Source organism: Calypte anna, chromosome 8, assembly GCF_003957555.1.
Source record: "Calypte anna isolate BGI_N300 chromosome 8, bCalAnn1_v1.p, whole genome shotgun sequence".
Lineage (NCBI taxonomy): Eukaryota > Metazoa > Chordata > Aves > Apodiformes > Trochilidae > Calypte > Calypte anna.
Window position 1 is genome coordinate 22,785,681 of NC_044254.1, and position 13,626 is coordinate 22,799,306.

A 13,626-nucleotide genomic window follows, 5' to 3' on the forward strand; every position below is an offset into this window, starting at 1 on the left:
GTTTAACTTAAATATATCTATATGTATTAATAAAAATAGCAGCCAAGGTTAGGGGCATTCACTGAATACCTCAGAATCACTCAGTCCTGCAATTCTACCAAAAAATGCTATGTGGATAGCGAGGGTAGGCTCTAATTCTAGGAGACTGTAAATTTTGATATGGTCAAGCTCTGTGCAGATCCTGCAGTGGAAGCCTTTTAGGTAAAAATTTCAGCTTGTTTTGCACTTTTTGTCCAATTCCTACTTTGCCTGGCAAGTTCTGCTCTAACACATCCCCACCACACCAGAGATATTTTGCATGGTCACAGCAAACAGTGGATCTGCACAGACATTGAACACGAGTCAGCTATTGATGAGTTTAATTTATTTTTTTAATCTATATTATTTTGAAGTTGGTCACCCTTCACAGGAGACAATATGAAATGCCTTTACAAACATTACACATACAACTGCATTCTCAGGGCAGAAGTTGCTTGAGACCAAGCACAGCAGCATCTGTCAGAATAGCTGACAAGTCCCATAAGCTGGAAGTTTTTTCCAAAGGAAAAAAGTCAGTCTGGGCAGCACCACTGAAGGAAGTGGGCTTGGGTGACAGCTTTCAGGCAGGGCTTTGTACATGAACTGAATCCCATCTTGCATGTTTTTGAAGGGAGTACACGAGGAGACAGAGGACTACATGCTTTAGCTTTATGTTTTTTAAAGAATTTCATCTCATGTGGTTGGAGAAACCCATAATCCTGCAGTGCTTGAGTGAACATGACAGGAACCAGTCCCTGGTTGAACCACTTGAGTGGTTTTACACAGAAACACCAATTCAGAGCTCAACTGTCAGGTCAGCCTTGTCTGAGGAAAGATTTTTAGGACATTTCTTTTTTGTTCTAGTGCTCTAGGTTGTTCCAAAGTTTACCCTTTTGGGCAAATTTCACATATTCTGCTGTTATGGAAAAGGCTTCTTTAAACACTAAATGAAAATGGTGCCTTTTGGTGCTTTTAATTCACTGTCTTTGCAGTAATTCATACCAAAGAAAAAAAATTAAAGAAAAAAAAAAGGGAGTCAGGGGAGTCTTTATAAAGCTGTATTAATTGAAATAAATGAGCCATGCTTCTGAGAACAGTGTAGCATAGAGGAAGGGCTGTCTCTTGAATCTTGCTCCCACAGCTCTCCCCTGTGATTTCAGGCATGTCATAAAATCCACTTGTCCACCTCATTTTACCACCTTAATAAGATGGGGCTGAGGTTGTTTCCTTACCTGACACCCCTGGGTGTTGTGAAGTCTAACTCAGTGCTTCAGAAGTACTTGGAGGGACTGGGGTTTTATTATGAAAACCATAGCAAGCCCAGGCCTCTCCCAAAGAGGGGTGTTTATGAGCATACTTTCATTAGTCCCTTGGTTCTTCCTTTTTCATTTTGAGTCTGGAAAAACGTGTTGAAAATAATTTCACTGAGGCCCCTGGGAGAAATCAAGCTTCTTGCAGAGTGGGAGCCCTTGGAGATCCTGAGTGGAGAGGTCAGACTCCACAAAACACACCAGGCAGCAATGGGAAGGTCCCTGCCAGCTTTAGGATGGGCCCAAAGCTCCCCCCTGACTTTAGGCTGGACTCAGATATGTGACTTTTCCCCAGCTTTTTCATTTGTGCATTCAGGCTCAGAGAAAGGGGAAGGTGAGAAAGTCACACTGAGAATTATGAGTTTGCTCCCTTCCTCCTCTCTTTCTCCCCAGAGTTCATTTCCATGCATCCAACTTTTTTCCCAGATATGGTATCATTTGCTTCTGTGACTAATCTCTGGGCAGGAGAGAAGAAGTATTTTAAAAGTTCAAGAGAAACATAAGCCAGCACATTTATGAGTGTTTTCCTCCTCTTCCCTGCCTCTGAATGACTAGAGTTTTATTATTCCTCTTGACTCCATGCTGTGATAGGTACTTCTCTTTCAAGCAGATCCTATTGCTGGCAGCAGGCTACAGAGGCTCCAAACCTGGTATACACTTTCTTCTTCAGTTCTGAGTGTTCCATTAACACCAGTACTTTAGCTTTCTCTCCCCCAACCCCTTTATTATTAATGCTTAGTGGTATTTTTCCCTTCATATTAATGGTTCTGGATAAAGATGGCTTTCAAGAAAAGATAAGTAGTGTGAAGAGAAACCAACCAGATCTCAGAATTTTACTCTCTCCACATGCATCACAACCTCACTTCATGTGTCTTTTTTTTTAAAGGCCTGCTCAGCCACAGGGTTGGTATATCATCATTAACCCCAGGGTGATGGGGAACCAAGCCTTGCCCCAGGCTCTGCATCCAGAGATGTCCCCATCTGCCCTCCCTCATGGTCTCAGTAGTGGCAGATGCACTCAGTGCACATTGGCATGGACAGGGTCAAGAAAAAATATTTGGCTCTTCATGAACTGCTGAGCACTTCCCTTGGAGGAGAAGGCAGCAGCAGCATAAAGTAAATTTTTGGGGATGGATCGTGCCCTCAGGGCCACTTTTGGCCCATGCACAGCCAGAGAAGACAGCCAGCATTGTCCACAGTACAACCACACAACCACCACCATTGTGACTGCACTGCACACATCATCTGAATAAACATGAATTCACCAGGATCCTTCTGGTTGGGAGATGATATCACAGGCTTTGTGTCCCCTTTTCATCTGGATCCTCTCTAAGAGAAAAACAATTCTTGGCCATTTCCTCGGAGTGCTGGCTTCCTACAGTTCAGATGAAGACACTTTGTTCAAGAAAGATGGGTAGGTGTGAGTTTCTGTCTCTTCCCCTTTTGAGAATTATTTTTGCCAGTGCAAAATAGAAGATGATAATGCTCCCATTAAAGATGAGGTGAATGCTCAGGCTAACTTGAGTGGGTGGAAAGGACTTCACACAGGATGGAGCTGGGGACAAATCTACCCTTGCCAAGACAAACAGCTGCAGAGATCTCTGGAAAGAAAAAGGGCCCTCTTGAACTGCTGTTCAAATAATTCAGCCACAGAGAGCTAGTTGGGGCTGTGTATCCATCACATTATAATTAAAACCAATAGCTTGCATATGAAGGAAGGAAAGGAGCATCATAAGTCATGCAGGAGGACTGGAGAACTGATATCATTAAGACAACAAACTGATATTCCTTGGGACAATAAAGATACAGGACCTGCACAAATCAAAGCAGAAAGCTCCCGCTTTCCTTCCTCCATCTGTCTTTCATTTGCTTCACCTCTATCTGCCTGTTGTTGATGTTTTCTCACATTATCTTAGTCCCTTTGTTCAAACTGCCTTTCATTCCAAGGAGGCAGGGAGCTCCAGGTGTGAATGAGAGCTGTTAGCATGAACTCACTGCTGCAGTTATTATTGTTATCATTCCTCTGAAGATCAGCTCTCTGGAGGTTTGGCTCTGGGTGATTTTCTCTGCTGTTTTAACTGTATCCTTGTTAAATGTGGAAAATGGGATGAAGTGCAGAGCTCTGGATGATGGCTTGCACCCAAAAGTGCAGCGTAACCTAATGAAGTGTTGGCACGCTGTGGAGCAAGGGGTTTGAGATTGTGGGACTGGGAGCTGAATGGAAAGGCTGGGGCAGTCAGGGAAGGCTTTTGACCGGACCTTTGCTCAAACTCTCACCACAACTGCTCGTGTGATGTGGTTTACCAAGAGAAAAAACTGTGGAGAGGGAAGAGTGGTTTCTTAGGTAAAGAGGCTGTTACATAGGCACAGGCTGGCTTAACTGGTTACGATGTACCTGTTGGGATTTTGAGTCCTAACTTTATTTTTTTTTGCTTTTCTCATAACTGTAAAAGTAAAGTATTATGTCAGTGACCTTGAGGTCTGTCCTATCATCCTGAAGTGCTGGCACTTAAACCTTACACCATGGTGCTCTTGAGACATTCTTGTGCTGACATAAGGACCATCCTTAGGTGCATGAGATGGCACGGGCTTCTGTAGGTGTAGAACATCAGGATGCTGGACATTGTTTTATCCCAGCCTGCTTGTGTTTGCACTGCTAATGCTGCCTGCCCTTCCAAAATGCAATACCTGAAACTCACTAAATGTACAGGGAGATATTAAAAAGCTCTTCTTTGTAGTGGGAGAAACCATATGTTAAAAAAAAACCAACAAACCATTAATAGAGTTTGTAATGCTCAGCAATGTTTCAGTGTTTTGTATTTTAAGACCCCAGTGAAATTAAGTAATAATATTCCCACCATCCAGCTATTTAGCAATCAAAACCCATACTATTTTTTCCATTACTTTTGTTTCCGTTACTGGCAGTAGACTTCTGGGTGTCTGGATTATTTTTGCCTTTGGACATATCCTGTGATTTTTGGAGTTCCTCTAGCTCCACCTGTACATCTAACCAGGCTCTCATCTTTTAATTTACTTCTCAGTGCTTCCCTGTGCTCCAGTTGAGGCCCTGGAGATACGGTGCAGGGAGGTTGGAGTAGGTGATCTCTCTAAGGTCCCTTCCAACCTGAGCCATTCTGTGATTCTTAGTGTGGCTGTGTCAGATGGGCACATCCCTTTTTGGGATGAGTTTGGAGCACTGAGAGCTGTGACATTAATTTGAACTCCATCTTTCCCCCAGCTTGACATGACATGTTCAGTCCCTCTGCAAATCAGGTGCAGCAGGAACAGTTCTGTCCTGATTCAGTGGTGATTAAGTGCACAAGCAGGGCTGTGTTTTCCTTCAGGTGTTCTGCCTCATGTATGTTTGCCTGTAAGTCATACTGTAGCCTCATCTCTAAGTGGATGATGGTTCAGTGATCAGCAATTTTTGAAACTGCTGGCAAGGGGTTGGGGGTCTCTAGTATAATAATTTCTAGGAATTTCATGAGAAGAGGCAGCAGGCAAGAGATAACAGGGAAGCTGTATTAATACCTCTGCTCTGTTAATAAATACTGGTAAATCTGCAGTGAGGCACAGGGGAAAGATGTCCTAAAACAAACCAAAAGCCATCATTAGGATTGTTGCTCACAGCAACCATGCTTATAAAAAAAAAATAAATTAAGAAATGAGAGGACTTGCAAAAGAGGAATACACACAGGCATTGCATGCTTGAATTTTCTGCTAGAAATTATACAGCCCTCCAAACCCCCCAAAGTGCAAAAGGACTCCTGAGTACTTTTCCTTCACTTAAATGGCAGTCAGGAAGAGAGAACCACCACCACCCTGCATTGTAATTTAAGCTCAAACTGGTTAAAATAAAAATAAATTAATAAACAAACAAGCAAATGTGGCAGCAGACTGCAGCTGGGTACTCCTGCACTGAGCTGCTCTGCAGAAGCCACCCATCCTCAGCCTGGACCAAAGATGGGTGTAGGACAAGGGTGCAAATCTCCACTCCAGGACATCTGCCTGTGGTTCACAGGCCCTTGAGGATCCCTGGCCTAATGCTACAGTTTGTAATACACTGGGAAAAGGTGTTTTACACATGACAAGTACAGTCAGGGGGTTGCAGTCTCAGTGGAAAATCCTAGGAGGTAACAAACTCAAACGATTGGAAACCACTGAGCAGACTGAAACATGAAGAGTGCTCAGCAGCTTCATTTAGCTGAATCCTCCTTCCAGCTCTCCCAGTGTGGGGAGCATTTGCGGGTGGAAGCTGGGTGGTTTGGGAACTGGGAGGCACTGATCCAAAAAGGAGATGGCTTGCTCCAAAAGCAGAGGCTGCTGGACAGCAATTCAGACACTAAGCCAGTCTGAAAGAAATTTTGCTCTGAACTTTTCTTGTCACAGCTTCTTCTCTCTCTGATGCAAATCTATAAACAGGAAAATCTCAAGAGTGCAAAGCCATTACCAAGCTTCTTGATACTCAAGGAGCACAGAGAGAGGTCAAGGGATGGAGAAGTTTAAGCAAAGAGCACCACTGAGCCAGTATCTGGCTCTGCTGGCTGATGGTTTAAAGTGTTTTCAGACCTGTGGCAGGGAAAGGGAGTGTGAGGGAAGGGTTAAGACCAAGGTTGGAACACATGGACTCTCCATTCCAATGGCAGAGATGGCAGCAGATTTGAGTGTCTGGTTGGTATCTCAATAGAGGGAGAGAATTTCCTCTATTCCAACAGTAATTTTCCTTCCTGTGCCATGGTAGCTCAAGTGTTTATACCTCCCACTGCATTTCCTACAGTGGATATTTCAAAAACAGCTTTGCTGGTGGATTCTTCTTGAAACAGTGTGTTAAAGAGCAAAGGATTTAGCACATAATTAAGAAGCCAACAATGATGCTGCAATCAGCAAGAAGTCTGCAATGTCAGCTACAAGGCAGGATTTGAATGTGAGAAAGAGGAACACGCCAAGAAAAATAACTAAATCTCTGCGTTATGTATCTTGGTGCACAGAGGTACCTTCTGCTCCATCCCCAGTGCAGAAGCAATCCCAGAGTTATTTTATTTGCCAGCAGCAACAATCACAGTTCAAAGGACACCAACTCTTTGTACTGGAGAAAGCATTTCCCACTACCATTCACCAGGAGTGAATGCAAATGCTTCATTTAGGGGCTTTTTCACCCAGCCCGAGCAAGAGACTTTCTGGCTCTGCTGCCCCTCTCTTTCCCAGGGGCAGAGCCTGAGGACAAACAGCACTGACAGGAATGGATGGTGCTGGTATAACTCCATGGCTTCCCGAGTTATTTTTACAATGATGAGTACCCAGGCAAATGGATTTAGTAGTGAGGGAAGGGAGTAATTCAAAGGCCAGAGCTCAGTTCTGCTTTCACCCCAGCTGATGAAGCTCTATTGACCACAGAGAATACCATCCTGCAGAGTTTGTCAGGGTGTTTTCCTGCCTGAGATGGGAAGGTTGTGGTACAGAGTAGGGTACTGGTGTTAGGGCTTACCAGGTTGATAATACCACTTTCAGCCCCACAGAGCACTTTCTGGCTGTCCATATGATCTTCTTGCTCCATCCCCAGCTGTGGTCCCACATTCTACAATGTCTGGCCCAAAGGCTGTGGGACTCACCATCCACCACCCTGGGTACCATATAAATGAGCAGATGTAAGAACGAGACACCCCAAACCTCTCCCTCATCTCAGATGCATCCACATTCCAGGTTTCCTTAGAGATCCCTGCACCTGCATTCCCCCACTCCTCCGCATCCCCCAAAAGGCCTCTGTGGGATTTTATTGTGCTTTCTCACTAAGCATGAGGTAAGATATTATTATTAGGTACTGTTAAATATGGTAGCAATAAGCTCAACTTGCAGCTCCTGTATCTGGCATTTGGAGCTTTTCCCTTTCCCCAAGCCCCAGTCAACATGTGCCATGAGGTAGCCCAGTGGCTTCTCTCCAGTGACATGGATCAGAGTCTGAGGATGTTCCAGATTGACTTGTTAGAACCCAGGGACTGTTACTTCCACCAAAAGTTCATAGAACAATTTCCAAAATCTTTGCAGGAATGGCCTGGAGAAAACCACATTATTTTATGAAGGATCTCCCCCAAATATGATTTCTTCCATCACCCGGGAAAGCCATGCAGGTAAATGTATATACCGAATGTTCCCCTTTTTCAATGATTCCCCAGCTTTCAGAGCAAAGGAAAGAACCTAAAATATATGAGATTCTTGTGCTATGGATTTATAATAACATTTTATTAATATATTATGCTACAAAAATATTTTGACAAAATAATATTAGAAAGCATCTTTTAATTACACTCTTCAAACCGGTTCACAAAAGCAGGAGGCGGAACAGGAAAAAATATTTGAAATACATTTGAATTGAAAACTGACAAACATGCAAGTTAAAATTCAGTGTGAGCACGAGTCTGCAGGATGGTTAATCCTTTCTGTAGAAGAAAAGTATTGACTACTTATCGGCAAGATGTCTCTGCCTTTAGCTAGATTAAGGTGCCTCCTGAAAAGCAAGTCAAAGGGAAGGCAGCATTTGGGTTGGGATAAAACACACACAGACAAGATGCACACGTGCACATGTGTGTGCACACACACACACCCTATGAGCTCAAATTAGGCAATTATCTTTCTGCTTCAGTGAAGCTAAAAGAAGCTTAAATTGAAGCTGAACTCTATCACACTCCATGAACCATCGATCATTTCAGAGATATGACCAGCCCATATGCTTTTTGGATACAATATAGAAATATCTTATGGTACCAAGCAAAGTTTGGAATGATAACATTTATGCTGAGATAATAACTTTGGCGCTTTGATTTCTCTAAAATAAATATATATGATGAGAAATTCCTCCCTAACAGTGGTATACAGTAATGACTGGGTCATATCATTCTACTAATCAATGCACTAAACATAGATTAAGTTCTCCCTCTTTCCATCTCTCTCCCTCTCCACAACTGTATATTGAAGAACTTAGATAAATATACAGCTCTGTACCTTGGGTGTTCCTAAATTCCAAGTGGAGCTTGGAGGAACGGGAAGGGAAGTTCAACAAAGCAGATTTTGACACCTGTATAAAGCAGAGTTATTATAAATCATGTTCATCACTTATTGCCAGAAGAGGTATTGTGTTATTCAACAGCCCAAGGGATTGCAGAGAAAGTACATTGGTCATAAAATATAAAATACCTTCTGTCCCAGCCTACTCGCTGGGTCTCCAAATGGCAATGCATATTAATATAGCATCTGCAGTTAAACATTGGCAAGAAAAGCATTAAAACAACCAATGTGTGGAAGTTAGATCTGCTGCTGGTGGTATGGGATATTTATTCCAGCAGGGCAAGAGCTTGGCAGCTATAATGAGCATTTGTTTATAATGTCACAGTTACATTTAATGTTAGTTGTAGGGGTGTCAGCTGTAGCTGCAATGAAAAGATGAAGTACTTGACCATTCAGCTTTGGACTCATCAAAACTCATGGTTTTGATTACTCCACATTGTGTGAGTCTTGATTGTGCTTCTCGGGGGTAAAGAGTTGAATGTTTTTTTCATGGAAACATGAATGTTTTTGTTAAATGGGCTGCTCCTGGAACCCTGTGATTAGATGGGAGTCTGAGCTTTCCTTCAGAAAAAAAGAAAGCAGTTGGAACCTCATGTTCTGAGAAACCCACAGGGAAAACTGAAGTCCCATGATGCTGGTATAGTCAGTGTTACCACAAAAGCATGCATCACATGGGATGCACACTTAAACTGATGGTGAATATTATCATTATCCATTGCAATGGATGTGCATAGATCTGTGGTAATCAGTATTACTATACTTTAATGAATACTGGGCTGCTGTAGCTGGTTAATAAATAATCCATTTTATCACAGTGAGGGTCTCATTTTTAGTATTGCTATGCTTACATGCCATGGATTGAAAAATGTTACTGTAAGTCATGCCTTAGAGTAAGACACCAGAATAAAAGAAATGTTTGGTTTGAGAACTGTGCTGAAGCCATTCCTGTGGGGTTCCTAAGCTAGGATCTAAGGGAAGCTGTTTGATCTTATATTTACTGTAAATTGTGTCTTCTCCCCTGACCAGAAGGAGCTTGGATAACAGTGAGCTAGATGATTTTAGCTGGCAGAAGCCAAGTGTGAGGACCCCAAAGCCAGGAGACACCTTGCTTTGACACCTGCAAGGCAATTGCAGCACACAGGAGATGGGGTGAACTCCAGGAACATTCCTTCAATTCATGGGAATTACAGCCAAAATGCCAGGAAATGCAAATACATCAAAACATACTTTGATAGCCAAGCTATTTATATACTGTGATAGCCAATCATGCAGTGATCGGTGAGGAATATTGAGCATTACAGTCCAGTGGAAGAATGACTCAGGAAAAAAACCCAAAAAACTTCATCAGTGACAAGCAGAGGAACTATTCCATGTGGCTGTGAGTGAGGATATCTGTGTGCTCCTAATATATATATATATAAAAAAAAAAAAAGCCCCAGATGCTTATGAAGAAAGCCACAGGTTGGGAAACTGTAGAACTGTAATTTCTAGTCTTGATCTTATTGGAGGTTTTCCTTATGGTCTTGACCAAGCTGTTGTTTTCTTTTCTCTTTCCATTGTCTTTATGTAGTCTTGTCTATTTATACTGTAAGTTTTCCAACACCTGGAATTATTTCTGGGATGGCACCACAAAATAATTTCTGGATTTCATCTAACTACAACAAATAAAACTGAATGGGTTTTGGTTTGTTGGATGTTCACTTTTCACCAACCTTAAGATTTGCCTTCCTTATTTCCAGTTCCATTTTTGTGAATAATACATTTTCATTTAGTTCTGCTCTCTGTCTTCAATACAGCAGGGGAACCAATAATCTTTTGAAATGCATGGAGGTTGAGTTTGAAGGTCTGTTCAGTCATTATATTCAAATGAAGGCATTTCTAGGGTAATAGCTCAAATAAAACTAAAATGAAAGTTCTCAAAATACGTTTCCAATATCCAGCTCTGTGCAATAAATATTATGCAAGGTGAATGGCTTCTGTCCAAAACTAACATCTTTAATCTTCTGCTAGCCAAAACACACAAAATAAAAGTATGCACAGGGTGTGCTCAATGCTCGAATTTGGGGCAAAGCTCGAAGTTTTCCTTTCAGCCTTATCAACTGTTGTGCTTGGAAAAAAGAAAAAAATAGGGACAGCTCATAGTACTGTCTGCTGTACCCACTTAAACTGACCACAAATCTTCGAAACTTTCAAAAAACAGTGCAGAAGTTGGAGGTCAGAAAGAAGTTGCCCATCTCTCCCTGGCCTTTGCAAGGCAACGGGTTGGGATTCATGATGGAACAACTCAGTATTTCATCATGGTTGCAAATACAACTCTGTGTCTTTTGCTGTTTAGTTATTTTCTAACTGATTTTTCTGTATAAACTGGTAAAATGACAAACTAAATTGTCATTTAAATGAGAGCCTAAATTGGCTCTCACTGCAACAACTTTAACATTGCTTGGAAACACACTGTAGGGCTGGTGGGAACATGACATGACTGTTTTCAGTCAAACTTTTATTAGTATTATTATTATTATCACCACCATGACTGTCACCTGATTTTTTTCCAAGGTGAAAAAGCACTGCTTTTCCACAAAGAAAAGTTTGCATTTTCTTTTTCTGGGGTTTGAGTCTTCTAAGATTTTTTTTCATCACATGTTTAGTACTTTTGGTTTGGAGATGACTTAGAAAAACATACTCAACCAGAATTAATTTTCTGGTTGGAACTATTGTATACATGGGGATTTTGCATCATCCAAATGCCATAATAAACACAATAGGTTTTAAGATGGACATGTTTGTGTTTTGTTTTTTTGTTTTTTTTTTCTCCATAGATGTTGTCTATCACTTTAATGAAAAGCAGCTGCTCAGAGAGGGATCCAATTTTTCAGTGGGTGCAAAGTGTCATGATGTTTCCATGCAAGTCAACAAAGGTACCACAGTCTATGAACAGAAGAATGTTCTGTACATCTCCATGACACGGGTTAATTTGGTTCCTGTGACCTTGAACAGACTTTGGTCAAGTCATAATTCAGCATGGAGGTACCAGCTCTAAGTATTGTAACAGTGAGATGGAGAGGAGTCTGTAGATGGTTTTTTTTCCATCCAGGTTGTCCATCTGCATTAACACAACTGGTACAAAGAGATTCTATAGATTAGAAGGATACTACACCTTCAGACCCTAGAGACAGATCAAGATCTGATCTCATTTATGCTGGGAAATGTTGTAGACTCATGTTTCTGTAAGAAACATGAGGTAGAGAAGAAAACAATTCCAGGGGGATTAATCCAGACTTTAAAAGCAATTTTTTATTATGAAAAAAGCATCTTAATTTGCCTTAGCTAATGAATTAATCCCAGGATAAAGAGGGAAATTGGTAATTTCCAAAGAAGTTAAATAGTTGAATTAAAGACAACAAGGGTACTTAGAGGGTTATCTTGACTAATGACTTATTAAGTCATATAAAAATAACTGGGATTTTAGGTTGTAGCAGCTAACTTGAGTTAAGTATGCACCTATTTTTCTAATAGGTATAGGCCACAGACAGTAGGACCTGCTTTATTCAGTGTAAGCTATGCTAATGAGATTTTTAAAAAGTAAAATAGTTTACCAGATATGTACTTACTGAACAGTTTATGTAAAAAGTAAGGTTTAAAGAAGTGAAGCCATTAATTTGGTGTCAACAGTTCAGACATTTGCAGAGTTGTCAGTTAGAAAACAAATATAGAAAATATTAATTTATCTGTTTCACCATCGCTACTGATTAATAGGGATGTTATTAACATATACAACAAGAAAAAATAAGTTTACCAGTCGAATAAATACATTTTTCCTTTTCTTTTTTTTTTTCTTTATATGAACATGTATATTTTACAAAACCCCATAGCACTATGGGAAATAAAGATCCTTCTACAAAAAGAAGATGTAAGTCAGTGTTACAATAAAGCTTTAGAGTTTCAAAATGTATCAGGGCAAAGAGACAAAATCAGCTAGAAGGCACTACTGATTCACTGAGAAGGTCCAGTTTGTAATTATTGTTGTCATAACCTCCAACTTGTCCATAAATTATCTCTCTTCACTATTCCAAGGGATTGCACGTAATACTAATGTGGTCATGAAGGCTGCAATAGATTCAGAAGAAAAGAAGCTATGGCCACGCAGAGAGAAGTTATTGATGGCCATAAAATGCTGTCAGAAGCTGAGCTTGCAGGCTGAGGCTGGGCTGGGCGGTCTGAACGTGGTCCCTGATCCAGCTGGTTTGAAATCCAAATGGGAGGTTTGACTGTGATGTAGCCATTGGTTATCCTGATATAGGAAGGCAACGTGGTGGTGCTAAAAGAGAACACAAGAGAAGGAGATTAAACAGGAGAACCCGGGATAATAACAGCAGCAGCAACGACCACAGTTGTTTTTATTATTATTATTATTATTATTATTATTATTATTATTATTATTATTATTATTTGCATGCATTAAATATGCAGGGAGATCCCCAGGGGATGGTAAGTGCAATGGTTTGGAAACAGCTCAGATTTAGGATGTCCCTCAGGTCCCAGCTGCTGTCAGACTATAACCGAAGGAAGGATCACTCTTGATATATCTAGTTTGTTCCACTAATTTTTTTTAATCAGACACTGCTGGCCAGCACAAGAGACTGTGACAGATGTTTCTTTGTGCTGACCCAGGATAACACCATCCTTAGGCATCTTCTTGCTACCAAAGGTCTAAAGATTTTTTATATTTCAGACGCTTCTTAATCAGCGTGGACAGGATACAAAGTCCAGGAGGGCCCACAAAACATCTCCTTCCCCTATTCCACATGCCATAAAGAATTTCCCTTGATCCCCTTGCACAGCTGATGACCTTCAGCACATGGGATCAACCAGCTTAAATTCTTTTCCTGGCTTTAAGACATCTTGGATCAAGTCCCAATGCCAAAACCAGACTCAGTGTGAAGTTTCCCTGTCTGTGGGTTTGCCTCCATAGCAGTGTGCTTGATTATTGATTGTAGCTTGAGCTACAAACTTTGATTGGAATGGGCAGGTTGGAATTCATCATGATTCCCATGACACTGAAGGTCAAAAAGGTCCATTTACAATTGATTTGGAAGTTTCCAGTTGTAATCTCCATTTCATAAAATGCTTCCACTGCATCCATTATTGGATGGTCCATAATCCACCAGTTGTCACAGGGCAGCACAACTGAGCATGCAAACTCTGCAAGGTGGACTCAGGGTTTAAACCCAAAGCATTCTGC

The 13,626-nt window shown here is 41.2% G+C and overlaps 1 protein-coding gene across 1 annotated transcript in view; it reads right to left on the bottom strand.

Annotated features, from left to right (window-relative positions):
* Positions 1 to 11,590: 11,590 nt before the first annotated feature.
* TRABD2B (TraB domain containing 2B) overlaps positions 11,591 to 13,626 on the bottom strand; it is a 280,138-nt gene continuing 278,102 nt past the window's right edge. The window contains exon 7 of the mRNA XM_030455387.1: positions 11,591 to 12,702. Coding sequence (XP_030311247.1) covers positions 12,483 to 12,702 — 220 coding nt within the window. The 3' untranslated portion in view covers positions 11,591 to 12,482. The remainder of the gene's footprint in view (positions 12,703 to 13,626) is intronic.